Source organism: Poeciliopsis prolifica, unplaced genomic scaffold (assembly GCF_027474105.1).
Source record: "Poeciliopsis prolifica strain line A6 unplaced genomic scaffold, Auburn_PproV2 SCAFFOLD041, whole genome shotgun sequence".
Classification (NCBI taxonomy): domain Eukaryota; kingdom Metazoa; phylum Chordata; class Actinopteri; order Cyprinodontiformes; family Poeciliidae; genus Poeciliopsis; species Poeciliopsis prolifica.
The window spans coordinates 1110909-1125899 of NW_026562416.1; the positions used below are offsets into that span (position 1 = coordinate 1110909).

At 45.9% G+C, this 14991-nt stretch overlaps 4 protein-coding genes across 7 annotated transcripts; 2 read left to right on the top strand and 2 right to left on the bottom strand.

Annotated features, from left to right (window-relative positions):
- Positions 1–1236: 1236 nt before the first annotated feature.
- cdca8 (cell division cycle associated 8) lies at positions 1237–4704 on the bottom strand. Its single transcript, XM_055054992.1, has 11 exons — positions 4617–4704; positions 4287–4379; positions 3115–3246; positions 3005–3045; positions 2859–2934; positions 2722–2786; positions 2447–2529; positions 2270–2368; positions 2073–2199; positions 1544–1630; positions 1237–1467 (listed from the first exon to the last, which is right to left on the bottom strand). The coding sequence occupies exons 2-11, from the start codon at positions 4375–4377 to the stop codon at positions 1432–1434; spliced, it is 837 nt and encodes a 278-aa protein (XP_054910967.1). The 5' UTR covers positions 4378–4379; positions 4617–4704; the 3' UTR covers positions 1237–1431.
- Positions 4705–5029: 325 nt separating this feature from the next.
- c19h1orf109 (c19h1orf109 homolog (H. sapiens)) lies at positions 5030–8407 on the top strand. Of its 2 annotated transcripts, XM_055055008.1 has the most exons (5): positions 5031–5318; positions 5395–5645; positions 6779–6958; positions 7030–7148; positions 8000–8407. In XM_055055008.1, exons 2-5 carry the CDS (start codon positions 5395–5397, stop codon positions 8038–8040), a joined length of 591 nt encoding a protein of 196 aa, XP_054910983.1. In that variant the 5' UTR covers positions 5031–5318; the 3' UTR covers positions 8041–8407. The 2 variants fall into 2 exon arrangements, with proteins under 2 accessions (XP_054910982.1, XP_054910983.1); XM_055055007.1 differs by having other exon boundaries at positions 5030–5645.
- Positions 8408–8499: 92 nt separating this feature from the next.
- On the bottom strand, positions 8500–9955 carry cldn35 (claudin 35). The gene has a single exon (XM_055054998.1). It carries the CDS (start codon positions 9630–9632, stop codon positions 8949–8951), a length of 684 nt encoding a protein of 227 aa, XP_054910973.1. The 5' UTR covers positions 9633–9955; the 3' UTR covers positions 8500–8948.
- Positions 9956–11370: 1415 nt separating this feature from the next.
- On the top strand, positions 11371–14785 carry LOC129375744 (probable thiopurine S-methyltransferase). 3 transcript variants are annotated; one of them, XM_055054995.1, is made up of 10 exons: positions 11373–11546; positions 11918–12016; positions 13045–13167; positions 13263–13355; positions 13511–13643; positions 14027–14079; positions 14147–14221; positions 14288–14373; positions 14432–14476; positions 14572–14785. In XM_055054995.1, the coding sequence occupies exons 3-10, from the start codon at positions 13070–13072 to the stop codon at positions 14697–14699; spliced, it is 711 nt and encodes a 236-aa protein (XP_054910970.1). In that variant the 5' UTR covers positions 11373–11546; positions 11918–12016; positions 13045–13069; the 3' UTR covers positions 14700–14785. The 3 variants fall into 3 exon arrangements, with proteins under 3 accessions (XP_054910972.1, XP_054910970.1, XP_054910969.1); XM_055054994.1 differs by lacking the exon at positions 11918–12016 and having other exon boundaries at positions 11374–11546; XM_055054997.1 differs by lacking the exons at positions 11918–12016; positions 13263–13355 and having other exon boundaries at positions 11371–11546.
- Positions 14786–14991: the final 206 nt, after the last annotated feature.

Below are 14991 nucleotides of genomic sequence, written 5' to 3' on the forward strand. Positions count from 1 at the left end.
TTAAAAATTAGTCAAATAAATCAAATATAAGATAAAGAAAATAAAAACTGAGAAGGATAAAACATTTATTTAGAAAGTTAATTGTTTAGCTATCAAGATAAATATTTTGCTTCAAACTATAATTTGCTTTATTGACAAGCAAATTAACCAGTTAAATATGAGCAAATATAAAACATAAGAGATAAAAAGAATACAATGAGTCAACTTATAATTTAAACAGAAAATAAATGCAAAAGCATGTACATGGAAATAGGAAATATTTAATTAGCAAGCAAACAATGTAGCTTCAAATGAATAATTACCAAAACATTGCATAAATATTGAATTAATTAACAATAAGGTGAAAATATGAGTTTGAAAAATGAAGCTCCATCTTTTCCCTGCAGATTATTGAACTAAAATTCATTTCTGACTGTAACTTTACAGACCACGCCCTCTGTGACGTCACGACCCGACCCGTCCGCACTGGTCCGTCTCGGAACCAAACTGAAAACCGACCCAGACGTTCAAACAGCTCCTCTTCCAGCCAGCTGAGTGAAGCTGGATCGGACCCGTTCAGAACCGGGATGAACCCACATGGCGACATGCTGCCCCCTGCTGCCCACGGCCCGAACTGCAGGGGAACTGCGTCTCAAACTGGTAAAAGACCAGCAGCGTGCTACTGGTCATTAACCAGCAGAATGCTGATTGTTCAATCCAGCCATTCACAGAAAGTTGAGTGGAAGGAAAACAACCCCAGCCTGGAGGAAGTCGTGTTAAGCCACTCCAGAACCAGAGAAAACATCAGAAACACCTTATGTGGGCTGATGAGAAAAGCTACTGTTACTGAGCAGAACCTGGAGATTCTGTTCTGCAGGTCTGGATTTCTGAATACAAATCGTTTGTACGGTGTGATGCACTGAGGTTTTGGATCAGAACCAACAAAATGATTCCTCTCTGAGGAACTGACTCCATATTCTTCTTTTTCAACAGAACTCCCGACACTGATGTTCTGATTCATTAAACTGGACCCGTTCAGACAAGAAGCTGCATCAGAACTGGCCCAGAGATTCTGAAGGGTCGGGTCCAGAGTTCTGGATCCAGAGCTTTGACCTTTCTGGGCTTCATGGAGATTCTTCTCTGCTCAGAAATAAAGTCTATTTATTTGGTTCTGATGAATTTTCTCCGGGTTCTGCCCGGTTAAAACGGGCTGGAGTCCCAACAGAACCAGAAGTTTGACAGAAAGGACCGACAGGATGAGGTTCTACTGAGTTTATTGAAACATGGAATATTTACAGAAGTTGTTCCGGGTCAAATGGATCTCAGTGGGCAGAATCAGTTCTGATCGATTCTTCAGCAAAACATTTAAAAAAAACTAAAACCAGAAAAAAAAGAACCAAAACAAAAAAATAAAAACAAGAACATAAAACCGGGCCAGAGCTCCAGCTGCTGCTACTCTGACGGGCCGCAGAGCGTGGTCAGGCGGTTCTGTCAGAAACCACAGAAGAAGAGAATGACTGGCATGTAGAGACAGGAAGTGATGCAGAGGAAGTGACGGACCCACCTTCAGCAGCCGGATGCTCCTTAGCGCCGACTCGTCCAGCTGCTTCAGGTCCAGGGAGTCCATCTCACTGGCCAGCAGCTGGATGCTCTGAGGTCAAAGGTCAGGTTACAGAGGATCAAAAGCATGACTGAAGAAACACTTCCTGATTATTCTTAAAACGTATCAAAGTCTAAAATATTCACATGCATTAATTAAAATGCTCCTCATTATACGATCACCTTTTGATAATTCTCTTACTGAACAATAATTTTCATAATTTAAGCAGAAAAGTTTGAGTTGGACTCAGCGGACGGTCAGAGCGCCCTCTAGTGGACCAATCAGTGTTCAAACAGTTTCTCTTTTCTCTGATTATTCTACATTCCTGCAAAATGCAGTTAAATTGTTTTTATCTTTATTTCATGTTATTTCATTTAAATTATTTAATATTTAAAATGACACATGAAGAAAAAGGGACAAAAATGTCCTCTGGAAGTATTTTTGTTAGCACATGCGCTAATTAGCCAATGGCGACGGGACACCCAAAACTCACCTCTCCGTTCGCGATGGGAACGTTGATGATGATGTCATTTCCTGCCTGGATGGGGGAGCCGTTGACCGACATGCTGAAGACCCGCTCCTTGTGGCGCGGGACTCTGACGGCGGGCGTCTTGGGCAGTCTGAGGAGGCAGAGCCATGAGGCCGGCACCACGACGCCACGGCCAACAGGCCGGCCCAGGTGAGTCTTACCTGGAGTCGAAGCGCGGCGTGATGAGGGGGCTGGGGCCCATCATCAGGGAGGAGTCCAGCAGGTTCCTGGCGGGGGTCACCAGAGGCTTCCTGTTGGAGCTGAACACACAGGAAGCTCAGAGGGGCGGGGCTTATGTGGGCGTGGTCTACACAGGGGGGCGGAGTCAACATGCTCACCGTCTGATGGTGCTGCCCTCCTTGCTCACACCCAGAACCTTTGACCTCTTTGTTGAAGACGCGGGCTTTCTGGCTGTCCGGGTCTGAATCAGAACCATGAAGCAAACAGAACCGAGACGTCGTCTCATTACAACCTGAACTGAATTTATTTCCAAGCTCTGGCAGTTTAACGCTTCCCTATGGTCAATGTGGCGAGGAACAAAACGCCACGTTTACATCGACACACAGCGATCACGACGAACGACATTTCTAATAAAATCAGCGACATGACGAACCTTCCTGGTGGAGTTCAGGACGTTTTCGCCGCAGTCGGACTTGGCTCCGCCTTTCTTCCTGTTGGCTGCGGGAGGAACCAGAACAGCATCAGCAGCAGGCCTTTAGCGGTCCAACAGAACCAGACACTTTCACTGACTTTTCTTGACGGATTTGAGGAGGACGGCGTGGTCCTCCGCCACCACGCTCTCCAAGATGGCGGCCTCCTCTTGCCTCTGCTCAGAGGAAACGTGGGGTTAGCACAGCCGGACCTTCAGGTGAGGAGGAGAGACGAAGCATGCTCACCTTTACATGGTCTGCCTCTGCAGCGTTGGATTTGTCTGGATCTGCAGAGAGAAACGGAGCGATCAGAGCTAGACGGAGGAGGGCGGAGCTTCCTGACTGACGGGACTCACCGCCACAGAGCTGCAGCCAACCCGTCTGCCTCAAGGTTCTGGGCAGCTTGATGAGAGCCATGTTGCAGCTGTTATCCACGTCCTTCAGCAGCTGGTTGATCTTCTCCCTCATCTGGCCCACTCTGGTCTTCACTGCAGACACAGACAGCGTGGCGTTAGACAATGGATGGATGGGTTTGTTCTGCTGAGCATTCTTTAGCCAATCGATGTGAACATAATCACCTGAAATGAATCAACGTATGAAAAAACTAAAACTACTTCTAGAACTGAACTGAACTCAATTCAACTGACAAACCAAAAAACTAATTCAAAAATAACTGAATTGGACAAAAAGTCACAACAAAATAAAACTAAAGTATCATAAAACTATGCTGCTTGAGAGGTTTGACCGCCACCAGCGGCTCTGACCCGTTTGGATCCACCGGTCCAAACGGGTCATGGACGGATTTCACTGAGGCTTGGCTGTTTCTCACCTTGAAGCTGATAAATCCTGTTTCATTTTCATTTATTTCACCTCCCCTTTAACAGCCACATGTTAGGTTAGAAAGTTCACTAACAGTCATCGTGGTCTCATATTTAGTTTCTTAGCACTTTTTATGTCAATAAACCCAAACAAAGGCTGAAACATTAAAACAGGAACATGTCTCCAGATTTTACATGTCAGATAAAACTGGATGAGAAGAAGAATCAGCAGAAGACGCTTTAGGCCTCGATAAGAAGAGGATTGGACTTTATAGTTTATCCTTCTCTATAAAACAGAATGGAAACATCTGCATCCAGGAGCAAGGATCCGGTCCGGGTCTGAATCAGAATCCGGACCGGATCTCCATGGTTCTCTAACAGAACCATGGAGGCCAGGCTGAGCCTGCAGGGGGGAAATGATGGACAGCAGGAGACTGGAGCAGGTCATATATTACTCTTCAGGTTCAGATTCTCTTTATTTAAAATAACACAAGTTAGCTGTATTAATTATAAAGCGGCTTCCTGTTCTGCAGGTCACAGAAAAGCCCAGAAATCAGGAACTAAAGGAATCAAGTGGGAACGATTCAGCCCAAAGGAATCGGATCAGATACGGCCCTAAAACGGATCCACGGTTCGTTCTTTAATGGGCATAGAAACACTATTACATTATATCCGTTTGAAAATGAGTCATTTCCTCCAGCTAGAGTCACCTTCACTGTCGAAGTCATCCAGAAAAGCCTCCAGCTTCGCCGTTTTCGGGCTGTTTTTCCGCTGCTTCGTGGTTCTTTTTCTGGGAGCCATGTCTGCAGGAGAGCCAGACATTAACAACAGAGCTCGTTGTAACACGCAGGACAGACGTGAAGTGCATCGATATGGAGGTTTAACGGCAGTTTCTCTCCGTTGGTTAGCATGTTAGCATGAAACAGATTTCCGTGGCTGATTATCGGTCAACAGCTGAGCTCACAAAACTCACATCATCACAAAACAGCTGAGAAAAACTAACGACCAACCACACAACATTTTATTGAAGAGTATAATACCTGAAAATCAACGTTTCTCCTTCTCGAGGGCCGCTCTCCCTCTTTTTCCCTGCAGTTTTCAAATCTCTGTGGTGGGGATGGCCTAAACATCCTCTCGGCCAATCAAAGCGCACGTTTGTACGTCACGATCAGAAAACGTTCATCTCGATTGGTTTGTCTTCATGCTGCATTTAATTGTACACATGAACTCGGAATTTCGTCCATGTCGTGTTCAGTTGCCCATATTTTGGTGATAATAATTTGTTTTTAAGATCTTAAACCATTTTAAAGAAATGGTTTTAAATCTTGTACACTTTTAAAGATAACTGTTAAAATGTAACAGAAATAAGTTTGACAGTAAAACAGCTTGGAAGTAGTGAAGGATATTATTTATGAAATATTAAATAAAACGCCAAGGATATTGGAAATGTAAAGGACGCGCAGTTCCTCTGCAGAAAATGGCTCTTTGGGTCGAATCGCAACCTACAGGTTTTCTGTTTGGGATTTCAAGATGTTCCACAAATTGAATATTTCACAGAAAATAAAATTCAAGTTGTTGATTTTCCACGTTTAAGGTACATTGAAGGCACCACAGATTCTTGTTTACATCAGCAGACCGGAAACGGTCCGAAGCGTCATGGCGAGCGCGTGTCGCAGCTTAGTGGCTTGAAGAGGAAAGTATTTGGGTCTTTAAGTCTTAGCTGGACCCCGCATTGAGTTCTGGTAAGTGAGTCATTTGACCTTTAACCTTTGTGGTGTCCTCTAGTGGACTCGTGTCTGTCATGAAGCTCCTGGCCAGATGTCCCTGCAGGCGGCGGTCAGGAGGAGCTTCACGGCTCTGCAGGACCAGCGGGCCGCGTGGAGGAGCGAGCTGGAGGAGTGCCTCCCCCTCATGGAGGCTCTGGGGAACCTGGGGGAGCAGATGGAGGCTTTGTCCCGGGTCCGGCTCCCCGACACGCCGCTCCGGGCCTTCCCGGACCTCCAGGAGCGGCTGCAGCTGCAGCTGCTGCAGGCTGTGGACCTGCTGCTGCAGAGACTCGGGGACAGGATGTGAGTGGAGCATCAGGACTGACTGAGACATGTCCCCAGAATATGTATATTATAATGATTTAAATGCTTACTGACACCCAGTCCCGTGTTGGAGACAACAATGATGACAAGAACAAGTCCAGCTGAGAAGAATCATTCAGCAATCAGCAGACATTGATGATCATACACAAATAAATAACCTGGGCAATAAATTAGAAATAGAAATCCTAAAACAGCGGTGTTCAGAATGTGGCCTGGGGGCCATTTGAGGCCCTTAAAGGGGTTTTGTGTGGCCCTTGACTGCAGCACAAAGAAACAGTTACAAAGACACTGAAACTGCTCCAAAAACTATTGTAGAAACAACACAATGTCTCTATCAAACTTGCTTTGTTATTTTTGCTTTAATTTCATCATAATAAACACCATCAGTAAACTCTGCTATGCAAATGAGAGTTTCTGGAAAAACAAGCGACTCAAAACCTGTTCCTGAGAATAAACCCAAAAACAAACGATGACCAGAAAAACATCAGCGTTCAGGATAATGTTAGCATGTTTCAGATCAACAGCTCCCTTTTCTACAGAAATCCAACTTTTATTAAATATTGTGTTGTTTATTTTTGTCCAGGTAAAAGTGAAACATCTCTTTTTTAATCTCTTATTGTAAAAATTAATTTTGTGGCCCTAAATTACTTTCAGATGGATAGTTTTGGTCCAGATGTCCCTCAGACTGGACCGACTGGATCTGGTTCTGGACCTCATCAGTTTTAGATGAATGTTAGCTTCCTAGCTGTGAACTCTGACCTCTTGAGTTTCTAAACTGCTAAATACAAACTCTGACCAGGTCATTTCTGTCTAGTTTCTCAGTACATTGGAAATAAGACAAAAATACAAGAGTTTGTTTTAATTCCTTCATATTGATGAAAAAGTTCTGGTTCAACTGGCAGATTGTCTCAGTTACAACAAAACATTTTTCCCATGTTGAAAGTGAAATAATCTGGAATTGTAACCAGAACCAGCCCAGTTACTTATTAATTAGTTTTGTTTTATTTTAAGGGCTCTGAGATATTTGCTCTTTAAACTAAATTACCTGCTAATATTCTGTAATCTAAAGAGACTCCAGCTGACGGTTCGTTCTGATTGGTTGTCTCCTCCAGGTCTCGCCTCCAGTCCATCAAGGACTCCGTCGGCGGCCATGTTTCTGCCGCCCTACAGCTCTATCAGGACGCCGCAGACACTTTGGATGTTGCGGCGGCGACGCAGCGCTCCTCCGCCGCTCCGTCGCTCGCTGACATGCTGGAATGGCTTCAGGACGCCGAGCGTTTCTACAGACGGCAGTATCCTTCCTGCTCTCCGTGAGGCGTTTGAGTGCCGTAGGATTTGTGAGTTGTCCTGAACGCTTGGCCAGGTTCCTGCAGAGGAAGAGTCTGCTGCTGACGCTGAGGCGGGACGACCGCGCGCGGCTGGAGGGCGCGGCCACGGCCTGGAGGAGTCTGGACTCTCCTGATGCAGAGCAGCAAGTCACAGGTGAGGTCATCACTCACCTGTCATGAACCTACGGCAGGCCGTTATAACATAATATCTGCTCCACTGATATGTGCAATGCATTAATGACTAGAGATATAAGTTAATTAATTTATCATGTCATAATGTTATTACCTGGTTTCTGATTCTGAGATGTGAGAAATCCTTTAATCTCCATGGCATCCATTCAGCTGTCCATGGAGCAAGGCTAGCATGGAAACTTCAATTCAAGATATAAACAGTTCAGTTGTGACATGAAGTACATTTAACATATTTAACTTTTTGTTCTGACTAGAAAATACTCAGAATAAATACCAAAAATAAGACAAAAAACCCAACAACTTATCTGTGAATCTGTTCTACCAGAACTCCTCTAGTATCTGGTTCATATTCTGCAGAAAATCTCCCATTAATCACATTTTACACCCAATTATCAATCAATAATTAATCATCACTATTAGTAGTAAGAAAGATTGGTTTATTTAGCTGCAGATGATCAAACATTCACTACCAGAATGCTTCTTTATATTTCAGGCAATAAAATTTTTATTTTCTAATCCAAAATATAAATTAGGAAAAAGTTTTTAAGTTTTATCTGTTTCTAATATCATTTAAATAAGCTTAACTGGTTAAATGAAAAATCTGAAAATTGATCAATTATCAGAATAATCAATTATTGAAATGAATGTTAGTTTCAGCCCTAAATTGTTGCTGTTTAATTATCGGTCAGGTTGGTGGTGATGTAGAGTCCAAACTGGACACCTGGAGTGTAATTACAGGCAGACAGACGAAACCCATTATATGCTAAAACAGTCTGCCGTATGAAACTGGACCGGGACTCTGTCTCCTTCCAGATCATCTGTGCAGAGTGGCTTTCTTCCTGGAGTCCCAGTGATCCGACCCCGGAGCCGCTACCGGATCGGAACCGTCTGAACCGATCGGACCCAGAAAGAGACACGGTTCGGGTTTAAGCTGGTTTTATTGGACCACAGCAAACGCTGCACATCAGGGCAAAGAGCCGAACACGAAGCAGAGACACGGATCAGAACCAGGAAACTGCAAAAACACAAAATATCACCAAGAAACAGACGCATCAAAAATTAGAATCATTTTCACTCTGATGGTTTTGTTTACAGAGATTTTATAATTCATTTGTTTATTTATTGTTTTTGGTTGTTTTGTTTTTATTTTGAATATTTAACATAAGTCCTACTTCAAGTCTTTAATATTCTTTTAATAAAATTAAAGTTTGTTAATGTTAATTGATCAATTATTTAATTTAGAAAAACAAATCGAACTGAATGATAAATTATCCCAGAAGTTATTGCGATAAACAATAATATTGTTATAAAAATACGGCATTATAATGAAAGAACAATCTGAGCGATAAATAAACTTTAAATTCCAACAAACATTCAACACTGGATCTGGAAGACGCTTTAAATTTTCACAAAAAAATCAAATCAATTATTAAAAAAACACCAAACTGAAGAATTTTATCATCCAGTTTCAGGTAGAAAGAGAAAAAGCAAACAGATAAAAATCATTTTAATTTATCAAACGATTTATCGTTTGTCGCAACATTTTCTGGGATAATTTATTGTATAATTTGTTGTTGTGACAAACGGAGCTGGAAGCTGGTTCAGTTTTAATCCAAGAACCAAAAAACAGCGTGAGGAAGATGTCCTCCTCTTCCTCCTCTTCCTCTTCCTCCTCTTCTTCCTCTTCTTCCTCCTCCTCCTCTTCCTCCTCTTCTTCCTCTTCTTCCTCCTCCTCTTCTTCCTCCTCCTCTTCCTCCTCCTGCTACACGTACTCCTTCATCGGAAGGCTGTTGGAGGCGATGGGCTTCGGCGGTTCCGGCGCCGGCGAGTTGGCGAAGCTCCTGCCGATGTATCCTCGGCGGTAGCGGCCGCCGCGCTCCATCAGCGGACAGGTGCTGCTCAGGACGGCGCCGCTGATCATCAGGATGACGGCGGCGGCCCAGCCCAGGTAGATGGCCTGGCCCAGCTCCCGCTTGTGCATGATGGGAACGTTGGGGTTGTAGAAGTCCTGCACCACGGTGTTGGCGGTCCAGGAGACGGGGATGAGGACGCACAGCCCCGTCAGGATGAAGAGGACGCCGCCGGCCAGCGCGATGCCGGCCTTAGCGCGGCGGTCGTCGCCGGCGCAGGTGGTGCACTTCATGCCGCAGCAGGACACGGTGCAGGACAGCCAGCCCATGAAGATGGCGAGGCACATGAGGGCGCGCGCCGCCTGGATGTCGGGCGGCAGCGCCAGCATGGAGTCGTAGGTCTTGCACTGCATGTGTCCGGTGGTCTGGTACACGCAGTTCATCCAGATTCCCTCCCACTTCATCTCCGACGTCAGGATGTTGTTCCCGATGAACGCCGACACCTTCCACTGCGGCAGCGCCGTCACGGCGATGGCCATGATCCAACCCGTCACCGCGCAGGTGAAACTGATCAGCTGCATCCCCGTGTTCACCATGGCAACGGGCTCGTCCGGAACGTCTGCTGGGAACTGTGGTCGGACTGGTTCTCCCGGCTGCTCTACGGTCCGCAGGCGGCCATGTTCAGGTCCTCCTCCGGACCCGTCCGGACATCCCGGCCCGGTCAGAACCCCGATCCCGCCGTCTGTCGCTCGGGTGACGGAAGCCGACCCGACCCGCCGCTGTCGCTCCGACAGTAAAACCGGGCCGCGGTCCGGCCTCGATCCGGATCGGAACCGCCGGGGTCCGGGTCAGTCCTTGAAGTTCCGGATCCTGAACGGAGCCGACCGCAGCTGGAGGGTCTGCCGCCGCTTCCCCGAGCCCAGAGGGTCAGACGGACGGATTGGGTCTGGAAACACGGACCCGGCGCTGCTCATAAACATTCGCTCCATGAATTAAAGATGGAGGCTCCAGGTTCTGCTGCTCGGGTTTCCTTTCTCCGGTTGCCAACCGGCTCCTCGGTAACCGTGGCCATGCCAACCAGAGACGGTAAACGGACAGGAGGAAGGAAGGAGGTTCTGGTTCTGGTTCTGGTTCTGGTTCTGGTTCTGGTTCTGGTTCTGAGAGTGAGTCACACAGAGACTCACTCTCAGAACCAGACATCTGTGTGTGTGTGTATGTGTGTGTGTGTGTATGTGTGTGTATGTGTGTGTGTGTGTGTGTGTGTGTGTGTGGTGTGTGTGTGTGTGTGCCCTTCTGCCAGAGGTCATCTGGATATATTTCTGGGATTGTTTTGTTTTTTTCTGGATTATTAAAGTTTTCAGTTTGTGTTTTTTAGGATAAATTAGTTTCCATAAACTTCATAATTCATTTTCTTTGTCGTTTATTTATTTTTCAGTTCCAGTCTGAAATGTTCATGAGAATTTAAAGTTTCTGTTCTTCCATATTTATATTATTGGAAAATGGTCTCAAAACAACAATATTGTCCTTTATCTCAATAATTTATGGGAAAAATTAGTTACTACAAAAAGCTTATGAACCAACTAATGTTTCTAAATATAGATTTAATAACACATGCAGTTTTCACTCTTTTTTCCCTGATATATTTTCTTTGAATTTCAAAATAAACTGCAAATACTAGAAATTCATTCTGACCTGTTAGTTGGAAGTTATATGAATTATTGGATTTATTAATCATTCATTTTCTGGTATTTTCTAGAACCCTGGATGTTTCTGCTGAACAGTAATATCTGTTTGAAAGACAGAAATCCACAACTTTTGTCATTTATTTGAGTTTGTCTCAGTTAAAACTTTGCTTTAAATTTTCTCTGCATTTAAATGGCATCAATTTAACGCGACATGCAGACATTAAAGTGGCGATAACAGGAATATGAGCATCCATGTAGTTATGGAACAATAATCTGGTCAACACTGAAGCAACATGAACAAAGTAGTTATTGAAATTCATTGAACCTCATTTTTCTGCGGTTTTAAAGTGTTTATAAGAACAATATGGACATTTATTTGTCTTCAGAATATTTCAGGTAAAACGTTCAGTTGCTGCTATTTCCGACACCAACCGTCAGGGGGAGCTGTTGACCCTAAAAGGACATTTAGTTTCGTTTTAGTATTTATTTACATCCTTTGTTAAAACCTGTAAATCATCTGTTATTGACCAGATCGGAGCTTTGTTATGTTTTGAAACAATTAAAATATAATAAATGATTTTATATCTAAACCTTTTTGAAGGCGTTCCCACGAAAGTTTTTTTTACTACTTCCGCTTTTCCAGTCGGATCTATTTGCATGACGAGCAGCAGAAAGAGGAAAAGTAGCAGCGGGAGCGGAATGATCGATAAACTCCCAACTATTCAACACACGAAGAAGAAGGAGCCGGAAGTCGGGACGTTTTCAGCGCCTGTCCGCGGATTCCTGTGAGGAAGGACAGCTTCCGGTGCAGCTCGTTGACCTCAGGTGAGTTTAGTCTGCAGGTGAGCCGCTGGCCCAACAAAACCGGTACCATGTGAACAGAACCGGAACCAGTTACCAGCCATAAATCGGTGGTACCGCAGAGTTGGACAGGAGAGCTGATTCACTGCCGGTCCAGAAATATAGTAGTAATTGATGTTCCGGTTCTCGATTCATTTAAACGGGAGTAATTAGTAAAGTAGAGGATTTACAGGCCCGGCGGCATTGGGGGGCCGTGGGGGCCATCGGCCCCCTGGTCTGGAAGCTGTTTGTTGTTTTTACCTTAGAAAGACCAACTTCCTGTTTTTCCTATATCAATATGATACAGTAGCAGCTTCCGCAGTTCCCACATATGTTCCCTCTGTCTCTGTTTTCAGCAGTTAAAGCTGTTTAATCCATCGTTAACACGTTGTAACCTGTTTTTCCGAGCCGCTTTTAAACGCAGCGCTGAGTTTACGCCTGCTGCTGCTGCACAGGTGAGTCAGAATCATTCAGCAAAACGTAAAAAACTTTGTTCAGTTTTTTCCCCAAACTAACAGTTGCGTAAAGCTGCAGGTCATGTTCGCTAACAGATGAATGATAATGATACAGAAGACACCAGAACCTGCAGCTCGGCAGTTTGTTTACATTCTAATTGATCACAAACATTAACATAGAAATCCATAATGAACGTTAAATACAATGGACCTGGAGACTAACTTATTTTATGGTGTTAAAATAAATAAAATGGAAAATCAGGTTAGAAACGCATAAAGGAAATAATTAACAGCTTTAATAAAATGAAACACAGAGAGATGAAAAAAACTCCATGAAGAAATAAAACAATTTACAGAAAGTCAGGAGAAGAGCAGAACATAAGCTATCATCATGGACAATGTGAGGTTATCGATTATTTAGATCCGATTACTGCGTCAGAAATATGAGGAAGAAACAATAAACTGATCATCGACCAGATCTGCATTAAACTGAAACTACATTCAGTTTAGTTAAAACTCAGGATTAAATGTCTTTGGTACAATTTAGTATTTATAAGACATTGTGAGTTTTTAACTCCTCCAAGTTAAAAACGGAATATTAGAACATTTTTATTTTATTTTAACCCAAAGATTATAAATGACAAGATAAACTGAGCTCATAGAAAAGGTCAACCTATAGATATTTATCTTGGTTTAAAGGGCCGGCGTCACGTCAGAGTGGCTTTGCTTTCATCAGAAACAAACCTGCATGTTGCTTTGATTCTTTCATGTATGTTTGAGACATCCTTTAATCTCCATGGCAACCATTCAGCTGCATAACGTCTGGGTGGACCTAGCCCCGCCTTCGAGGCTTAGTTCCTCCCCCACTCAGCTCCTTTAGACTAGCCAGCAGGAATTAGCAAACAGCTGGTGAGCTCGTTATGGGAGCCGCTTCCCAGAGCAGCCGGGACGGGTCCAATCTGGACCAGCTGTCCCCAGCTGCTCCCCCTGCTGGCCTGACTCTGAATGTGTCTCGGTTCCTGCTGCAGCCTTGCTCAGGGGAACCTCGGCAGGATGCTGGAGCAGCAGGCCGACCGGGTCATGGAGCTGTCGGAGTGGAGCCAGCGCTGGGAGGAGAACAAGATCGGCTTCCATCAGCCGGGGGTCCACAGGTAACGGTGGCGACTGCGGATCCGGAGAGCCAGCCGGGTCAGAACTGGACCGAGGTAGAACCAATCAGAACCTGAACGTGTCCCGTGTCCAACAGCATGCTGCAGACGAACTACGAGGCGGTGGTGAACGGACGGAGCGCCGTCCGCTGGTTCTTCCCTCTGTGTGGGAAAGCTGTGGACATGAAGTGGTAGGAACCTGATCCGGTCTGATCCGGCTCGATCCGGTTCATGTTCATCATGGCTGTGTCTGACCCGGTTCGATCCGGTTCATGTTCATCATGGCTGTGTCTGACCCGGTTCGATCCGGTTCATGTTCATCATGGCTGTGTCTGACCCGGCTCAGGTTGGCGGATCTGGGCCACTCGGTGGTCGGCGTGGAGATTTCAGAGACGGCCATCAGACAGTTCTTCCAGGAGAACAACATGACGTTCAGCGAGCAGGACGTCCCGGCCGTCCCCGGAGCCAAAGTCTTCCAGGTGGGAACCGGACCCGTCTGACTGCTTTCCTCCCAGTACGGTTCTCTGACTGGCTTCCAGTTTATCTCCAGAGATGATCTGGACTGATCTGGAACTCAACAGGTTTAACTTCCAGTGCTGGTGGTTCTGCAGGTTCAGGTCATTGGGTGCAGAAAGTTCTGCAGCTGCAACCACCTGTAGATGGTCCACAGCACCAGCTGGTTCTCCTTCCTGTTGGTTCTCCTTCCTGTTGGTTCTCCTTCCTGTTGGTTTTCCTTCCTGTTGGTTCTCCTTCCTGTTGGTTCTCCTTCCTGTTGGTTCTCCTTCCTGTTGGTTCTCCTCCTGGTTCTGTTCGAGTCGGCCTGCTGTCAGTAACAGCGGATCTCCGTCTTTGTTCTGTCCAGAACCCGGAGCGCAGTGTGTCCCTGTACCAGTGCGACCTGTTCAGCTTCTCCAGGTGAGTTGTCCTGCTGGACGTTCAGGGAGACGTCGGCCGTCTCTGAGCGGTTCTGTCTGTGCCGCAGCGCCGTGGCGGGTCGGTTCGGGGCGATCTGGGACAGAGGCTCTCTGGTGGCCATCAACCCCCGGGACAGGAACCGGTGAGTCCAAACGTCCCGGCGTCCCTCGGCGCGTCTCCCGGTCCTGACGTGTCCTCCGTCCTGCAGGTACGCGGCTCTGATCGTCTCTCTGATGGCTCCGGACTGCAGATACCTGCTGGACACGCTGCTCTACAATCCAGAGCTCTATAGAGGTGGGTTACCATGAAAACCGTGAGACGTAGCGCCGCGCTCACCGTGTCTGTCCTGCAGGTCCTCCGTTCTTCGTCCCCGATGAACAAGTCCAGAGTTTGTTTGGTGAGTCTGAGCTCCAGCCTGGAGCAGGAAGTAGCCTGATCCCAGCAGCAGCGGGTCCAGGGTATTTACTGGGGCGGCTTGTCGTTGTGCTGCAGGCGGCAGGTGTGACGTGGAGATGCTGCAGTCTGTGGACGCGCTGACAGACCGACAGAGGGCCTGGGGTCTGGACGCGCTGACGGAAAACGTCCACCTCCTCACCCTGAAGGCCGACCCGATCCGCTGACCTGGTCCGCTGATCCGGCTGACCCGGTCTGCTGACCCGGTCCGGTTCTCCTGTCAGCCACACAATAAAGCTGCTTTTTAAACAGAGTTCTAACGTTTGTTCTGTAGCTTCTTCAAATCAGACTAAACTCCCACCAGGTTTGTGTCACTTTAAAGAAATGAATGAAAGGTTTCCAGAGGTCATCAGAGGTCAACCAGCCTCTCTTCACATTTACAAAATCAAACACATCAGGAAGTCATCAATGTTTGTGCAGCAACAAAATGTATTTGTGCTGTGTTTGTTCTGAAGGTAT